The 19760-nt window shown below is 39.0% G+C and overlaps 1 protein-coding gene across 1 annotated transcript in view; it reads right to left on the reverse strand.

Moving 5' to 3' along the window:
* Positions 1-14896, reverse strand: part of cadm2b (cell adhesion molecule 2b) — a 43060-nt gene extending 28164 nt beyond the window's left edge. Inside the window, exons 1-4 of the mRNA XM_037677884.1 lie at positions 14754-14896; positions 14450-14586; positions 12454-12588; positions 10306-10455 (exon numbers count right to left, since the gene is read on the reverse strand). Coding sequence (XP_037533812.1) covers positions 10306-10455; positions 12454-12588; positions 14450-14586; positions 14754-14896 — 565 coding nt within the window. The remainder of the gene's footprint in view (positions 1-10305; positions 10456-12453; positions 12589-14449; positions 14587-14753) is intronic.
* Positions 14897-19760: the final 4864 nt, after the last annotated feature.

Below are 19760 nucleotides of genomic sequence, written 5' to 3' on the forward strand. Positions count from 1 at the left end.
TGTTGCGAACATCATCCTGAGACAAAGCTGCTCTTTGTAGTTGAGCATCCTCGCTGCACAGCTTGACAATGCCCAGAGGCTTCAGCAGAAAACAGCAAAAGCCTTTAGTGGATGGATGCATTGCAGAGGTGATGAGGTCTAAGCAAACATTGCACAGGAACTGAAGATATGGAATTACAGGCAGGGAGGATCAAAGCTGTGAACAAAATGACACACTTCTCATGGCCTATATCCCTCTATCTCAGTAATGCATAAAGAAACAAATGGGAAAAAAAGGCCAGCTTTTCTTCTTCCCAGCTCCTTGTTTCTTAAAACGCAAACATCACTGAGATGCTAATAAATGCTTTGTCTCTGTTCTGTAACTGGGATTTGTTGATGGAAACCCGCTGTTTCTTTCCTCCTGTTTTTTTTTTTTCTCCCCGGTAAAATGACAAGCTGCCGAAAATCTGGAAGAGTTCACAGTGAAATGTTGCAGCTCGTTCCTGTAGGTGTGATCACTTTAAGATGATGTCTGCTGCAACACATTTAGCATTGTCAAAATCAATTAAAATGACACTGAAAGTTCTCAAGTTACCGTAGCTCAATTCCCTTGATACGTTTTCATAAAAAAAAAACGATTTCATTTTAAACAATAACTTCAAGTTTCATGTTCCACTATTAACATATTGGAATACAATAGCAGCAAAAGATCATTAGCAATTTGTGAAAAATGATGGGAAAAAGAGGCGAGTAAGGAAGATGGATGGATGGATGGATGGATGGGTGGGTGGATAGATGGATGGATGGATGGATGGATGGATGGATGGACGGACGGACGGAAGAAACATACTGGACATGTGAGTGTGCTGCTTGCGGGACTGAGTTCGTTTATGGCTCCTCATACTGATGAAGTTCTTTGGATGAAACGTCTCAACAAAAAAGAAACCGTCCACATCACCTGACTGAACTTTGTTGGATTTTTTTACGTGTATTATTGAGCATGAACTTTGATACTGGACATGGTTTTGTTTAAACCTTTACTGAATTATGCTACAACAGAAGTTACTCAAAATTTCTGAAAGTTTTTTTTTTGTATTAATTTTCCAACCGAATCCGTTGAAAATTAAGCTCGACATTGATATTCTCTGAAAAGCTCAACTCCATAAAAGGCCTTTTAACTTTGTCTGCTACTCAATAGATGTGAAGTCCCATTTTAAATACCAAAGAGTGACCTAATGCAATACAGACCACTGATAATTTCAAGTGACATTTACAGCCTTAAGTATTCAGCCCATTTACTGTAATGTATGAACATCACATTACCATTCAAAATTGAAATATATCTAAATGTCAGTCGCTGAAAAACTGAATCCGAGAAACAATTTTTAGTTAAACAAAAGATGGTCTTGACTGATGCAATTTTGTTAGACAGCCACCGACATTACTGAGCAAGTGGGATCAGACATATTGATGGAATAAGATGTGCACAGGTTTGAAAAACCCATAGGTAAGTGTTGACTATTACTCAAACATCATACGGCCAGGAAACCAAACTACCAGAATCCAATCCAGGCTACAGGCCCATATTGTGGGTAGATCCGTCACAATCAGACCCAAATGCCACGGCTGACAAAGCTTTTTTCCAGGTGCTTTGGGAAATCAATGTGATGAAAAGGTTCATTTCCCCAAAACCCTAGATAGCTCTGGCACTGTTCATTCTGCTTAAGCTGAAACATAAATCTGCACCCTGACCTTGTGTACGCTGCAGCCTTGTAGCGTGGCAGCTTAATGACATGGCAGCAGTACATCTCCCGTGATGGAGGCCTTTCCAAGGCTGTCTCAAATCAGTAAAACTGACACCCTTGGTCTTCCTTGGTATACAGGATAATGCGGAAAGCCATACTGTGCAATCTCAGGAGACAGTAGTCGTTTGTATACGGGTAGGCTTTAACTATTATTGCCAATCTTGTTAAAAGTTGAATGTTTTATGATTTCAAACATTTGTGTGAAACTTACTAAAAGCTGCAGGGATAAAAACAACACAATCTGTAATGCCATATTTGGACCAAGCCAACCCGGGGTAATGGAACAAGGTTGGGTCATCTGTTAAACCCAACAAGATTTAAAATACTCTAAAAGTTGTTTTTACTGTCTTGCCTTTACTTATTGCACCCCTAAAGCAGTGCTCCAATTAGGGCTGATTTAGTCAACTTCTAGCTTAAAATAGGGGACTGTGAGAAATGAATTATCTCTTGTCAGAATCTGTAGTTTTCTCTTATTTATGCTCGTATCTTTTTCAGACTTGATTATGATGTGTAATTTGGTCTCCTGTGTTTTTCAGTTCTCCCCAGTGTTTGTCCCCATGTAGTTCTGTCTCTGCCCTGCCCACTCTCACCTGGTGTGAGTTGATTTTCCCCAGGTGTTTGTCATCTTGCTCATTAGTTAGACTTTTTATTCTCATCTCTTTAGTCACTTCCCTAGTCGTACATTGTACTTCCCACAGTCCTGTTGTGATTATGCCCTTGTGTTCCACTCAGAGTTCACCTGTGTTTTGACTTTGATTTTTATAAGTAAGTCACCTGCCTCGACAGCTCTTTATTTTGTTTAATGAATCAGTTTTACATTATTCCTGAGCTCTCGAGTCCTGTCTGCACTCCTGGGTTCACTATCTGCTGCCAATCATGACATCTCTGGTCTAATTACAGGGTCTTTTTTTTAAATCCAGTATTTGCTCAAACTAATCTAACATATGACACAACAGCTTTAAACCAGGTACTGAGTTATGAAAACATATTTATTTTTATTGTACTTTCTTAATCCCCAGTGGGGAAATTAATTCTCTGCATTTTTCCCATTGCGCATGTGAGCACACACATGTGAAGCATTGGGATGTCATCTAAAGGCTCCCAAAGACTCGGGCAGACCTCAGTGCGCACGGAAACTGCGGGCACTGTCCGCAGATGTTTGAGACTTCATACTTGAGCGTCCACCCTGACTGGCTGCAGACCAGCTCCGCAGGCAAGGGGCGTTTACCTTCGGGACAAATTGAGCTCGTCGCTTGGTCATTTGCTGCCACGCCTACTGGATATATTGACAGGTCGCAAAAAAAAAAAAAAAACGAGAGCTGGCAGCTGAGCTGCAGTGGTGCTCCGTGTTTATATGTTGTTAATAAAAAGTTATACAAAAAAAAAAAAAGGAGCGCTGGCCCTACAGCCCACCCATCAGACCAGCCCACTGGGAAATTTCCAGACCTTCCCACAGTCACGCTGGGCCTGATTTTAATTCTCTCATGGCAAATTCCTTAATTTCTCACAATTTCAGTCATGGCGTCAATGGAGGAGGAGGAAGAGATCGCTTGCCTCTTGGCAAAAAACAAACAAACAAAAAAACAAAAGAAACGGCCATTAAACCAGATCAAGGATGAAGAAGGGGAATTAAATACGTTGGTGTTGCATACAAAACAGTCTGCCGCCGGACAGTTTATTGTGCGACACCAAGTACACGTATGCGGTCGTAAAAACTGATCTTTGCATGGACATGCCCTGTGGGCGTCCACTTCGAGTCTAATCTGGTACGTGCGGACCTCCGCGGAATGAGGAATGTGGGAGCCTTAAGGTGCGCGGGAAGCAGCTGAGGGGGTTAAGGGCCTTGCTCAAGGGCCCAGAGTGCCAATGAGGGTGGAGGCAGGTGGTAGAGGCAGGTGTGGGTGTTTCACCTTTTCCACCCACATTTTGATGTTGTCGGTTCGTGGCGTTGACCGGCGACCCTCCGATCACCCTCTCTAACTTCTGCCCCACCACTCCCCACACCAGCAGTTTTTAGTCTGCAATAAACTCAAACCAGAATCATTGACTCTAAGTGGAAAATAACTGACATTCATGGGAAAGCTGACACTCTGGTTAGTACCCACATTATATTGTTCATCGAGCAACTGGAAGCAAAGGGTTTGGAAGTACAATTATTAGATGGCATTCACTTTATTGCTCCACTAAGCAGCAGACAAACGTTACCAAATGTTTCCAGTCTAAAACTATGAACATCAGAATATCTTCTGATGGTCCAGCTAGAATAGGACATTTTACATCTACCCATTACTCCTGGAAACTCATGGCCCTTGAGTTCAGCTAAATTATGTTACATCCCTGACGTTCCCATGTGACCATTTTTGTATGGCCCATGTCACTTTTGAGCTTGTCCTGAAATGTGAAAGCACTCGCTGTCCTTCACCGAGAACACAGAATCCTGGCACGCACCCCCTCCCTGCCTGTTCTCCAGCCATGGGCTCCACTCTTTGCAATTAGAGGGTGTTTGCTGCTGGCTGCACTTGCTCAGTGACTGTGTGGGCGATTCTGGACAAATTCCAAGCATATAGTGGTGCAGGCAGGGGGCTCTTTCCCACCACACATGTGGCTGCAATTAAGAGAAGGAAAGAGCCTTGTTTCAGAGGACCATTGTCACTGCGTGCGCTCTTAGAGATCCCACAGAGCAGATGCTTCTCAAATTGGACTAATTTTTAGTTCCTGAATCAGGGTAACAAAGAATAAGGTATAAGCATACCTGTTTTAAACAGCAGATAAGAAGCTGTATTATATTTTTGACTATTTCTCTGCCCACAAACATAAACTTAACTGTGAGACAGAGGTTACGAAACTTTGTTTACAATTGAGTGTACCGAGGTTAAGAAATACAGACACATAACATTACTTTTGCCTTTGTAAAAAGAAACCTAACATTATTTATGTGGCCTCAAACTCTCCAAATAAAAATACATCATTTTCTTGATTATTCCAAACAGCTAATATAAATAATACATGAGAGTGAAGTGTGGCATAGAGTTTAGTGTAGTACATGCAAGAGTCGCTCTTCACATTAGCATTAATAGCAGAGTGTATAGTGCCATAATGGTAGATTCACATTTCAGTGAAGCTGGAAGTAAAGAACACTTAAAAGCCCATTAGTCCCTGAAGACAGACATTAGCCCTGACCATGAGACCCTTTCTACATTTTGTTCCTGATAAAAACATTCACAGAAAGGTAAACACCACTTCAAAGCGCAAACTTGTGGCTTCTCACCTGTGAAGTCTTTCCAAGATGTTTTGAAGAAATTGAGAAAATTGCACATTATTTTAATCAAATGCATAGTAACTTTGTACTCTTGAGTCTGTTTTTTTTTTTTTTTTTAGATTTTTTGGTAAAAAAAAAAAAAAAATTTTTTTTTTTTTTTTTTTTTTTTTTTTTTTTTTTAGATTTTTAGGTAAAAAAAAAAAAAATATTATTATTATTATTATTGTAAAAGTGTTTTCTTTGATTATTACAACTATCAAATATTGTGGATTTACTCAAAGAGAGATTTAAATGTGCTTTCATTAGAGCTTGCTTCAGTAATTGCATCCTTGGTAATTATCCGTCATTCTCTCAGGCTAATGAATGTTTTAATGCTCACATTAGAGCATTCATTTAGCACATAACAGCATTTTGATTACAACAAGCCAATTAAGATCAATTTTGCTTTGTGACCTTTATGATTCAGTCTGAATTCCTCAATTAAATGCCGTGAACGATGAACCGTGAACTTCTAAAACACAAGACTGATATGGAGAAATGGTGACAAGTGCTGTAAAATTTTAGATATACATATAAAGTCACAGACACATTGCTCATCTACCTTTGACATGTAGCCCTCAATAACCTTTTTAATAATTGCATAATAAAGATTCATGCTGTACATGTTGGACAAGTAAACCCTGTATGCCTCCATGAGTGCCATTACCATTCTCTACAGCTCCTCTCTAGTCATTTTCCCACAAAAGCCAAAAATGAAATAAATCATCATAAAGACAGCAAAGGACAGCTCTGTTCTCATTTGTCCTGCTCAGTAAAATAATTCACAACAATGGTGACTTATAAAAGGGATAATTCTAAAAAAGTCATGTGGTTTAAATCCTTTTTTTCCCCATCATGGCAGCCCACCAGAATGCCAGTACTGGGCAGTGACCACTAATTAGCTTAATGTATGAGGGACCCATTGGCTTAGCTATTAAGGCAATTTATCTGTGTTTTCTCAAGTCTGTGGGAACCTGATCTTTGCTGCAATGTAATCTGAAGCCTCTGTGGTGGCGACAGTCAACCAAGACTTAGATATACATAATAGATGAGAAGCAGCATGCCAAGGAGCCAGCTGGCATGATATAAGAAGAGGTCTGTCTGCTGCTTTATACAAACATGCAGAAAAAAGTCCAGCCCATACGGATCGCAAGTCCTTAAGGTTAATATTTGTTCAGAAAAAGATGCTTTTTATTTAATTTTTACCCGAGTGTCCTTTGGGAAATATTGTTCAAACTTTTCAAACCAACGGGAGTAGTCTAAAGGTTGCACAGTTTTGCCATACAATTTTGACATGAATTAATTATTATTTAATGCCACCAAAAATAGAGGCAGAGCAAGATTTGTTTCCACTTGTCTGTATGTGAGTGTCTGTCTGTATTTTTAGTAAAATATCGCATGAACCTCTTAACGAATTCTAATGCAACTTCGATAAGGTATTAACTGGATGGATATCTACAACCAGTTAGGTTTTGGAGTCAGCCCAAGATGGCTGCCACAGCAAAGCAATCTTTGCAAACACAAAAATGGCTAAAGTTCAGCTAATTTGACAAATATTGAGTTAAAATTTGGTGTAGCGGTAGCCAAGCATCAACTCCGACATATACTTTGAGCACAACACATTTTAAAAAACAACCGTTGTTTAAAAACTTGGCATTAACTTTTGGAGTCAACCCTGCTCGTCTGTTAACAAAATATTTTGTGAACTACTGAACAAATTTCAACAAAACTCTCACAAAGCAATAACTGGCTGTATATCTAAAACTAATTAACTTTTTAAGTCAGTCCAATTCAAGATTGCAGCCACAGCTCAACCGTAGCCTCCACAAAACTGGCCATATCTCTGTGAATTTTACAGAAATTAAGCTAAAGTTGGATGTAATAGTATTCAAGTCATTCACAACACATACTCCAAATGCTACCAGATCACACTGGATGTCACAGAATTGCTTGGGAATAAGTATAATGTTATTTTCATGGTTTCACCAAAATGACTATAACTAATTTCTCAACATAAGATGATCTTAGTCTAAAAATCTGGCATGAAAGGTGGTGAGTGATATGTTCTCTTCCAATTCATTCTAACTGCCCAAAATGACCAGAAATCCTTACATCCATATTTGTAAGTTTCATTTTTTATCTCAGTCTTTGCAGACCTGAATCAAAATGAAAAAATTGTAGACAGGTCTGAGATCAGATTTTGTCTTTCGTTTCCCAGCAGTGATATAACTCAGTTGATATAATACAGAAAACCAGTCTCAGAGAAATTCAAAGGGCATTTTAATATCCCTTTTCCTGCCACTCTATATATTTTTTCAGTGTTCAAACACATCAAGACAAAACCCTTATCTTTATTACTAAGCGTGCGGAAATAAGATAAAGTTGATAAAAAAAAATCACTCAAAGAATCATTACTTGCTTTTGTGAACGTACACAATCGCAGATGACAGTTTGTAAAATGTCGTATCTTTTGTGTTACTTTTAACAAAGGTGTGGAATTTTCCCGTGCAGAGAAAGAATCAGATTGTCATAGACTCCCCAGACGTCACGGAGAGACGCACAACAGCAGCAACAAGCACAGACACGAAGTACAGAGAAATAGACGGGGGCGGACTGGGACAATAATCCAGGCCGGGAATTAGATACCATTCCAGGCCACCACCACCCGATTAACACAAAGACCGAGATAACTTGAGTGAACTTAGAACACCATATGACATCATATGTGTACATGGTTAGCAGTGCAGTGGTCATTGGTGTCAGAAGCATTTGGAATGTGGTGGTAGTGTGTGTGTGGGGGTGGGGGTGCATCTGGGGGCCCTCCCCAGAAAACTTTGAATAAAGTAAATGCCATTTCCTGCATTCCTGTGTGTTTTAACGGGTTGTTAAACATCTAGTTTTACCTACATAAGTAAACTATTCAATAACTATTTTAGAGTTAATGGCACAAAAAGAAGTAGCCTGACCAACAGCTCTCCTTGTGTGAATAGAGCATGCTCTGCTTCTCTCAACCACAGTCTAAGAAACATAGTGTAGCCTAAGTTAACTTTTAGGGTTAAAAAAAATCACTAGGCAATATAAAACAATAATAATAATCACTTCTTCTTAGCAGTGGCCTAGCATAAAGCAATATGATCGTCATCCATCATGTTTATTAGTAGCTTAAAATACCTAATTAAAACTCCAATAGTGGGCTAGGTCTAATGTAACATTACTAAGTTTTATGGTCAAGAGAGAACAAGTAGCATTAACACAGTATGGACCACATTCAGCAATTGTTTCTATAACATGATCAAATATTTTATGTAAACGGTATGATTGCTCCGCCTATGAGGAAATGTAACCCATTGTGGGCTAACCTCGGACAAACTAACAAACAAGCTAGCTGTAATGGTGGAGGTAGCGAAACTCATGGCGTTACCTGAGACAATTAGTGAGGCATTTTTGCCTTATCAACCAATATTACGGCAAGGACGACAGGCAAAAATAATAAAGATAAAAACCTCTAAGCGTATATATATAAGCCTAAGCCTATATATTTGTATTGAACGCTTTTTGAAAAACCTCTAAGCTACTTATAGCTTAAAATAGTTACTGCAATGGATGTTTTCATGCCGCAGAGCGACACAGCGCAAGAGATATATATCAACAGAGTGCCAACCTAAAATACTAAAACGGAGACCACTGCAACGCTTCTTTACTGCCATAATCTGAGATATTATATCTCTGACTAGTTGGTTAGCTGGAATGAACAAACCTGCCTCGTGTATAACCCTTAAATGTTGAACTGAAAATCAATGTAGAGTTTAATGTAAGAGTTTCCATTGTACAAGAGGCCACAACAAACAAGTGAAGGACAGTTTGCAGCTCCATGCCAAGCAATTAACTGGTGATTTGGCACGGCAGAGATTTCTTTCCAGGTGTCCCACTCTGTTCTCCATATGAAGCTTGTGTTGATCAACGCCTCCCATTTCTGCTGATAGCCTCATAGGCATCGAGTTAGTTGTGCCAATAAAGCTTTTTATTTGGCTGCAGGAGATGTGGAGCAAGTGTTCCCACACTTAGCTCTGTCAACATGACTGAATAACATTAATTTTGTCATTCTTATTGCTCGGGAAACAGATTCTGTCATGCAATATAAATGGTTACCCAAGATGAGCAAAGTGGGTTTATGTATTCCAAGCTCTCCTTACTGAACAGAGGGGTGAAGATTTTGATAAACAACCAATGCAAAACACATTTATTGACTTTATTTTACACTATATAAACTGAAATTTAATATATATTTTTCTTTGGTACTGTTATTTCTGCTGTAATTCTAGAGCACACTAACATCACTCACACAAGAGGATCTGTTTAAGATTCAGTTAAGTTTCATTTAATTGTGTTTGGAAGTAATTTCATCTAATAAAACACCTTAGACCTCATCACTAAATCCAATCAGCTGCAAGAGGGAAAGTATTTCTTCGAACCCGACTGCGACTCTCATTCTGCTGGTTCACTCTAGCATCTTCCTCTGCTATCAGTTGTTATTCAGAGGGAAAGTTCATCTTCAATCACTGAACCAATGATATTGTATTAGCAGCTACAGCATAAATGAAATGGGTAATATGCTGAGAGCAACACTGATAGAGGAGCACCCCGACCCTTACAAGACCAGTCCACTGCTATACTTCCTTTCACCCCGTTCCAATTTATCAAATCTAGACTTTTGTCACCTTTAAATTGGATTTGGCTGGTGAGAGCACATTTTTTTTATTCTAGCAGAGGCTTTGTTGCACAAGATTGCAACAGTCTACTTCCATAACAGAGTGACATCAAAACAACTATACAAATTTAGGGCAGCACAGACACTAATTAAGCCCAATCATCTCAGCATCCACAGGCGTTACGCTGCTGTAAACAGCACTGTCAGTGTAGCATGATTACAAAAGTATAATACAAAAAAAAAAAAAAAAAAAAATCAGTCTATTTCTGTTTAGTTTGTGCCCTGGGACATCAACGGAGAAATAAAATCATTAAAAGCCTGCTTTAGCATTACAAGAAATGAATGTATTTTCTTCATGTCGTGTCTGTTGTGTAATCAGTCAAACTGTGAGCTTCTGGGCAGAAAGGAAGAAAGAGTTTGGAACGTTCAAAATTATAAAATTAATTATACTAATGACGTACAACCTGCCTCGCATATCTTTATGGGGTTAACTTTATTTTTGGCACATTTCTTACCTTTCTTGTCTCCAAAAAACAGAGTTTGTTGTGCAGGGTTTGACCACTGGAGGGAAGTGTTATCATTGTAATCCACGCGACAGGTCATGTTGGCTGTGCCCCCCTCCACCACCGTCACATTCTGAGTGATGGGGAACTGACCCTGGCTACCTGTGGAATTATAAAACAGAGGTTGAGGTTAGGGTTGTGGATGAAGCTTCTTTGAACTGGTTCTTAGTGGTTTTGATTTTCATTCACTTATTCAGACTTGAAACATGACACAGTTTGCCCCTGTTTTCACAATATACAGTGAAATGATCATCTCCATTGCATCACAATAAACCAGAAATAGTTTAATGGGGGTCTGGTTGAAACGGTCCCCATCTTTAAACAGCTGTTGGAGCTCGAGGGCTGAGGTTTCTTTTTATGGTAGCAACAATGGTAGGGTTTAGTCTTCCCAAGTGCCTTTCTTGTTGCCTTATTGCAAGACCCTAATTGGTAGCATGGCCTAATTAGAGGTAGTCATGTTCTGCTGTAGAGTGTAGAGCTGCAGCTGGGTGGTAAATTGACACATAATCCCAGACACTGTGAGCCTTCGATCCGAGCCACTGCCGTGCCCTGAAACAGGCGCTTGTCACAGTGTGCCGAATACATCCAAATGAGACCTAATCACCCAGCCTCGCTGGATTTTACCTTCTTATTGCACATTTGTACTTGTCGTCTCAGCAAAGTCCCCTAATTACATTGCAGAAGTATTTTTATCCAGGCTGTGTTTTATTGAACTCTGTCTAGCTTCAGAAACACATATCTAAAACCAATACTCCTTTGAAGAGAACTGTGATTAGAAAAAAAGCCCAGACCCACCACTCGAGCTATGACAGTGAGCAACAATTGGATTAGAGTTGTTGAATTAATGCTGGAAGCTGTACGTGTCTGCAAGGAATTCCCTGCCCACAAAGAAATGATCTGTACTGTTTCTTTTAATTTAGCAGATCTGTTTTAGTTTCCAATTGTACACGTATTTGTCTGAATTTGAAGGTGACATTGTCTATGCTCCTCCTAGGGACGGTTCACCGCAGAGGTATTCAGCTAAGGGAGCAGCTGTCTGCCTCATTAGGCCCACTAAAACTTGGGTGTAGGGAAGGGTGGGACAGCCAAAGGTCTTTGGAACTTTCCTTGACCTTGATTGCCTCGATGAAGCTTATTGTCGACAAAGAGGTGAAGGTAAGTTCAACTGGAAACCCTATTTTAAAAAATAATTTCATCAGACATTTATTCTGCGTGCACATCTGATTTATCTGGATAGTAGCAGCATTTTCTCAGTCACAGCTTAAAATAATACTTATGCAAAACACTTTAATGTTGTCATTATTTTAAGACATCTCCCAATATATAACACATTATAATTTCACCATGTTATCGCTACAATAATTCAAACTGTCAGTGAGATACTTCAAAAACTTTATGTCTGTGATGTCACAAGGGGAAATGGAGTATTCTGTGCCGTTTTTGCATATCGGTTATCTCGTCAACTCCATACGTTTCCAGTACATCCTGTTTACCACTCATGGAAAATAAATCAAAGCTTAGGAGTATCCCTGTCTGACATTTTTTTGTTTTTAGTTTGTGCCCATTATATTGAGTAAAATTGTAAAAAAAAAAAAAAAAAAAAAACGTTGCAAAAACAAAGCGACAGTTCAAAGAAACAGATTTTCTTTTCTCACTTGAAGTTAGGGTAAACAGTGTTTTTTGGAGAGTTTCTTTCTTTGCACAATTTGATTATAGCAATTAAAGTATATTTACTATGTTTTACATTAGCTTCACTTATTTCTGTTTTTTAAGGTCATCATTTTATATGAAAAAATGTTGCACCCTCACTGCAAACCAGTTTAGAAAAAAAAAGAGTCTACTTAAGCAGTATTCGCACCGTTGCCTACATAATCTATTAACCTATTTCCAAGACAGCCTCCTTGAAAGACTCATTACATTTCCTGACTGCTCATAAAGACAGATGACGAATTAAATGAAAAAGAAGTAATAATTCCAGCAGCCAGGGTCTTCAGTGACTCTCAGCAGTGAAGTTATTTTGCTAGCATCTTTGGATCCACTTGTTCTCTTAGAAAAAGCAGGGTCAGCACAAATCGATACAAAGTTTTTCTGTGTGATCACCTTTGGTTCTGTGATGAAACGTCTCTATCCCGATGGGAGTGGTCCCTTCCAGGATGACAATGCCCCTATCCATAGGGTCACTGAATGATTTGATGAGTGTGATAAAGGTGAATCGTACACTTTGGTCTTTGCTGTCTTGTACACATGGGGAAACTCATACATAGGCGGAAATACCCCCACAATTTTGGAAAAGCGGAGATTGTGCTCCCCAGTAAATCATTTGAGCAAACTATACTTCTATGCAAAAAAACAAACAAACAAAAAAAATCAAACAGAAAGCAAAAGTTGTTTCCCTCCTCCATTCATACCCCAACAGCCTAACACAGGTTTTAGTTTTTGTGTTTTACACCTAGAGATGTGCGGAAGGCTGCCTGAGGACTGAGGAGGTGGCACTAGTATACATACATAGCTTCTAAAATGTAATCACACATGACAGCTCCTTGTTAGTACACGTCATACCCTGACTTGGGTGCCTTCTGGCCACCTCAGTGTGATTTCTGAACGGACCAAGGCAGCAAGGAGGATCGAAGCCAGTCCACCTCTGATGCTCAGTTATGCCACAAAGGAAGGCAGTAACAGCCAGTATGAGAAAAGGTTTAAACTTTGCGGCTCAATAGCACGATGATGTGAAATGTATGGTCTGTGTGAGGATTATGGAATTAAACAGAAACAAACAGATTTATAACCAAGGGAGGGTCACTGATGATGCATGGCAACTTCGTATTTAGTTAAAAAAAAAAACACCACAAAGGGAATCGCTAAACCGAGTTAATCCATCATGTTTTGAAAACGATCCGAGGGAGACGTCTGTCTCACATTTAATTAGTTGCACATCTGAGTTCTGCTCCACGCCTCCTTTGGTTCGGTGAAGCTTGCTTTATTTCTGAAAGCTCACATCTGTGCAGGATGAGGCTGCGGCTCCGTCAGTGATTTATGGATGGTCAAAGGCGGCATAAAGACGAACTGGGCTTTGCAGCCATTTCGCAGAACTGTTTGGTTAAAAAAAAGAAGCCCAGTAAGACCTCAAATGAGGAAATATCTTCCAGTAGAATGATGTTTTGCCCTTTTATAGAGACTTGTAGAATCAATGCCAAGATGAAGAGAAACTGCTAGGAGCATAACCCAAGCATGCTAGGATAATTGGCAACTCTAAATTGTCCCTAGATGTGAATGAGAGTGAATGGTTGTTTGTCTCCATGTGTCCCTGTGATGGACTGGAGACCTGTCCAGGATGTCCCCCGCCTCTCGCACAGTGATAGCTGGACATGGGCACCAGTGATCCCCACGACCCGAAAAGGATGAAGTGGGTAAAGACAATGGATGGGTGGATTTTATGCATCATATTGTGTAAGTATATTAAAAAATACAATGCATGCTGATAAATTAAAATCAAGTGTAAGCCAGATGTCTCCTAATCATCCAGTTACAACTCTACTGTGAAATAAATTGGTATAATTTACTTTGTACAATGCATTCTAATATACTTCACAAGTGCAAAGAAACAAAGACAAAAATTAAAAAAACTTCCTAAAAGAGAAACAACAGAAAGTTTCTCTAATCATTGTCCACAGTGAATGAGATTTTGTCGTCTAAAACCACCATTGAAGGAAGGAGTCTATTTTCCAGACTGCTGTTTTCAAACTGAATAAAGAAGTAATAAGGAAAGAGAAAGGATTGCAGATAGAGTATAGAAGCATGTACAGACACAAGTGTGATCTTGATAAAAGTAAAGGTTGTTGTGGTGAGTCATAGCAGAGGTTTATTGTAAAAACAAGCTCGGGGAAAAAGAACTAACCGTTACAGCAGTATGAGGGTTGTTCAGTTCACTGACGATCTGAGATGGCTCAGAAATAAAATGATGAATGCACCTGCACCTATGTCATGTGCCTTTGGGAGAACCCCTCGAAACACAAAGGCTTTCAGCTCTGCAGGCAGAAACATCAGCACCTGACATTAGTGTATATTTTAGTGTTTACCAATTTCAAGACAACCCTACTGTCCTTGTAGTATTGTAGGGTTTCCAGCTCTTCCTGCAGGTTCTTGAGTCCAGAGAAGGAGCCAACTACCAACAGCTGAGAGTCATACCAGTAACGACAGTCAGCCACAATAAGAGGCTGCTGAAGAGCTTCCTCCCTGCTGGAGCATTACTTACCTTCTGGTATTTCTGTTTTCGGCCTCCTTGTGTTAATCCTCCTGAGTAAGTTAATTTTACCTTATTGTTCTCCTCACCTTCGCACAGAACCTGGTTCCTGAGCCTTCTGTCCTGCACCTCCATGGCTTTCCTCGACCCCTGTGCTTACCTGTGAGTTGCAAACCTTCCTTGTGGATCTGCTCCTACACCTTCCAACCATTTGCCTCCATGCTCTGCTTGTGCTCCTTCCATTGGGACCTTCTTTATCCTGGAACCCCCAGCCTTCCTCTCTATGCAGCCCACCAACGCCATGTAAGATATCTACCACCTGCATTATCAAACTGCTCCGCGTAGCTTCTGACGTCTTTCATTTCCTTCCAGGGTTTCCAGGATGTGCCCACTGTATATAGCATGTTTAATTATTTCACTGTAAATAAATCACTTTATATTATAAATGGTGTTGAGTCTGTTGTCCTCAGTTTGTTCATTGTGGGTAAACTGCACCATTATGAAAAATATAACAGGTTTTGTTGTTTTAATTTGTAAATACAGTAATCTCTCAATACTTGGCGGTTCATTTATCGTGGACTCGCTCTATCATGGTTTTTCAAGATAAGATTGGACATGACACACAATTTGATTGATGGATGAGCCGCATGGAATTTTTATTTAAAATAAATTGTTTTAAATTATTTAGCACCTGCTGCACATTTGTGCAGCCCAGAGCTGCAGGGTAAGCTTCCTCCTGCAGCTGAACTGCTGATCAGCTGCTTAGCTTGCAGAGCAGAGAAGTGGGCGTGGCCAAGAGCACTTGCAGGTGGCAAAGAGCAGAGGAGGCAGAGAGCTGAAATCATGACATTCTGTCTCTTTTAGTGTTTAGAGTTTAGAAACATTGTTTAGGAAATTGCAAGAGTGTGGGAAGAGTTTAAAACACACACACCCTGTGTGTGTGTGTGTAAATGATAAAATAAACTACTACTTACTACTTGTGCTACTATTCCTACTTTGCATCTTTTCACTTATCGTGGGTCTTCAGGGTACTGATCCACCGTGATAAATAAGGGTCTACTGTGTAACTAAGTGTATATATATATATATATATATATAAACTAAAATAATGGAACGAGAATCTCTCCATCACTTTTCAATTCAGCCTTTCTTCAGCTTTTAATCTTTGACTCATGAGATGGTAAAATATGAGCAAAAATAGAACTAATATTTATTATTAAATAATCAGCTACAATCAGATATTTGATGTTTTTTGTTGTTGTTGTTGTGCTTTTAAAAAATCAAAACATTTCTAAAATCAGCCTGCTCATGGGTCTAACTCTTTAAGAGGTAATCGGTTGCTTGACACCACTCCCCCTTTTCACAATATTTCTTTCTTATTACAATCATGTTGACCAAAGACTGTGGTTTTCTCTCATGACAGCTGAAAAAGGGCCACTCCAGTATAAAAGCTGAACCTGGCGATATCACCCTGAGCCAAGAGATTATGGTCCACACTCAGGTGGGCCACCAGCACACTGATCATCAGTCAGAATGTCAGCACACATGAGATTAGTCAAGCTTTTTGCTGCGCTACACATTCAGAATGCTGCTGACACATCTCTCTACGGCGGCATTAACTTTCATACAGAATCAAGTGACAACACCTCATGAATCACATATTTACCTGCACAGCCAAAATAGGTAGAAATGTAAATTGGGTAAGAAGATAACATCGTCATTGTAAACACAAATATTTGATTTGATTTTCGAAGAGAACTGCAAAAACAAGAGGACTGCTGTTGCATAGACGTAGAGGCTTCTCCTCCCAGGGATGGAGTCTTTGCAGCAGGTGTAGAGCAGAAATATACAGATGTTCAAAACAGCTGGCTGCTGCGTGTACATTAGCAATAAACTATTTCATTTCATCTCAGCCCAGCTCTGTTCATGCTCTTATCAGAATGCAGCTCAGCCTGTGGATTGATGGAATCTGAGCTCTGACAATATTAGAAACAAAGAAAATGATACTTGCGTTATTGATTCTGCACGCCTTGTGGCCTGGGTGGGTATGTAGAAAATGTGAAGCTTACAAGAAAATAAAACTGTTTGTGACTATACCTAAATGGAGGAGTAAGAAGAGTGGCCGATTATAGATGGAGGGTTTGATTTCTGTTGTTTTTATGCAGCTCGGTTTTCACGTTAAATCTATGAAAACATTGCTCGTGGTGAGCCTATGTTTGAATACCTACCCATCATAAAACCCTGTTGCATGTTTAAATTCACTGACTCATCTAATGACCACTAGCTTAGGCCTAAAGTGGAATAATATGAAGCGTGCACGTTTCAAAGAACAGAGAGTTAGTGGAGGAAGAATGAGGCATACCACCCCCAAAACCCTTTCTCAGTTTCATCTGACTGCACCAAATAATAGAAAGCAGCATCTTGATGAATGGCTCGAGTGCAGTCAAGCACACCGCTACAGAATAAACTGTAAACTGTGAGTAGGGCAGAAGAAAACAAATATAGCTCCACGAATGCATTCATTCATTAGAAAATAATAAGAATGATTAATTTTTTATAAGAAATAAATACCAGGCAGTTATGAAAGCACAAGTTCATCTCTGGTGTTTGATTTTTATTTTTTATTTTACAAGAATCTCATTGCAAATGAAGGTGTTGGGTGTGTTTGTCTCCTCTCTGCACGCTGATGAAATTTGCTAGCTTTATAGCACAGTAATCACATTTTATGCACACACTTCTCAATACAAATCACACATTTATTTGGACTGTGAGCGAAAAAAAGCCTGAAATGGATATTTTGAGAATGCAATGCACTTTTACTTTTAAGCCTCTATTAATCAAATCAATGGTATATGATGTATTATTCAGAGCCTGTGGGAGGAAAAAGAAATGCATGCAAATATCTGTTGCTTATAATCAGAAACAGATGATTGCAACTCAAATTTAGGCCATGCCTATTAACATTAGCTGACTGAAACACAATCAAATATTGAAACAAGTGTGGAAAGTTTGTCTGCTTCTATCATAAATGTGTTTCTTTATGCAGAGTGTCTCTAAGCAAGTTACACTTTGACTTTTCATTTTTGAATATTCAGATACCGGTTTACTTGGTCCTGTCGTGAATTTGCTGTTTTGTGAGATTTTGCAAAAAATAAAAATAAAAAAGCAGCTTGTTAGGTTAGCTTGGTTAGACAACAGACTGCCTCTTCAGTGATTCAGTAAAATTTCAGATTACTTTTACTTTGCTGAGCTTTGACACTTTGGCTTTTTGTTCAGTTCTTTGTAGAGTTTAGTCAAATCAGTTGCAGGCAAACAAAATCTGAGGCTTTTGATGAAAACTTTTTTTATTCTTCAAGTTTACTCTTTTCAACCGATGAGAGCAGAACACAGGCTCTTGTTTAGACAAACACAAAAAGCAGCCAATATAATTTTGGTGGCACTGATGTTAATACTCAACGTTTACGATGAGACTTGTTCGAGGTGGAGAGAATCATCTCCCCAACAGTGAAACGTGTCCATTTCATAGTGGCAACAATTCATTTTCTTATTCTTAAATGCAAATTAAAGTGTGTACAATCAAACACAAAATACTTACACGTCAAGTTTTAAATTGATCTTAAACTGATACACTTATGTTGAATGTCTATGAGTCACTATCACATCTAAAATGTCCTTAACACGGCATGTACAGTAGTCCATACTTCGCGGTTCGACTTTAGCGGACTTGTTCTTTCGCAGGTTTTCAACGTAAGCTTGTACACGACACACGATTGTCAACTTTAATATTACTCACGTGATTGGGATGGTACGGGATAAAAAGTTAACAAGAGCAGTCGGGAGCGGGAACCAACCAATAGGAAAAAAAAAAAAAAAAAACTTCAGACAAGCGCCGCCATTTTGTAGTTTTCTTTCAATAAGCCTACTTTGTAACGCAAGTCAAAAGAACTACACGACCCAGAAGCCAACAGTGCTTCCGGCTGCTGCTTTCTGCCGAAATTCAAAGAACAACAATGGAGGGAGCAAACACTAGCGGAGAAACCAATGTGGTAAAAATAGTTTTGCAACGCAAAGTCAGAAGTAACTATCTATCTAAGGCTCACAAAACTGGCAGGGAAGTCACAAATAATCCTGAAGCTGAACTCATCCTTCACGTTGTATCCACAGGTGAGTACACATGTAAAATTGTGCAGTACTGTACATGTTGTTAAAATTATGTAGATTTAAGAGTTTAGAACATTTCAAGAAAGTGGGAAGAGCTTCTAAAGCCTCAAAATATATATAAATAATCAAAGTCAAAGTGTCTTCATTTATTATATGCACCACATGTGGTACATTTGGTGGCATGAAATAGTGTACACAGGGTCCCAGTTATCTCCAACAAAAGTATAAATTGTAAAGAAAAATAGTAATAAGATCTAAGATATGAACTAAGAAATATGTTAAACTAAAAAATATGCTAAGCACTAGTAGTACAAAAACAATATGCTGTACAATACAATACATAAAACAATATAGTAAAACAAACATAGCGTTCCTACATTGCGGATTTTCACCTATCAATGTAACCCCCCCGCGATAAGTGAGGGACTACTGTACACAAAATGCATAACATTTTGGAAATTAATGACATATCTATCCCTTAACTGCTTATTTATCTGACTGCAGCATATTGAGCAACACATAAGACTGTATAAATATTCCAGAAACATCCCTTGCTGTGTATCTCTTGGTGAACAGAAGGAAGATATTCTCACGATATTGTGAGACACAGATAGATCTTTTCAAACTTCGTAAAGTTTGTAAATCACAGCTTGTTTTGTGCTGGTCACACAAACTTTATTTCTTGCTCTCATTTTACTTGCACTAAAAAAAAAAAAAAAAAAAAAAAAACTTATCCTGAACTAAATAGGCAACAACAGAGAGACACTTTATTTCTTATGACACATCCACCAGTGCGCCAGACATTATACTTTCAAACATCTTCAAAGAGGTTACATACAATATGTAATAGGTTTGACTGCGTTCTGCAGAGTAAATAACTCCAGGAGCAGTGGTTGTGTTGCATATCTCGCAATCGAGTCTAGACTTGTGGAAACATAAAATAAATAAAATAATACCCAGGTTCAACAGTCCTTTCAAAACTGGCTTTCATCTCAATAACTTTGGG

This window comes from Nematolebias whitei, chromosome 6, assembly GCF_014905685.2.
Source record: "Nematolebias whitei isolate Nwh7 chromosome 6, NemWhi1, whole genome shotgun sequence".
Classification (NCBI taxonomy): domain Eukaryota; kingdom Metazoa; phylum Chordata; class Actinopteri; order Cyprinodontiformes; family Rivulidae; genus Nematolebias; species Nematolebias whitei.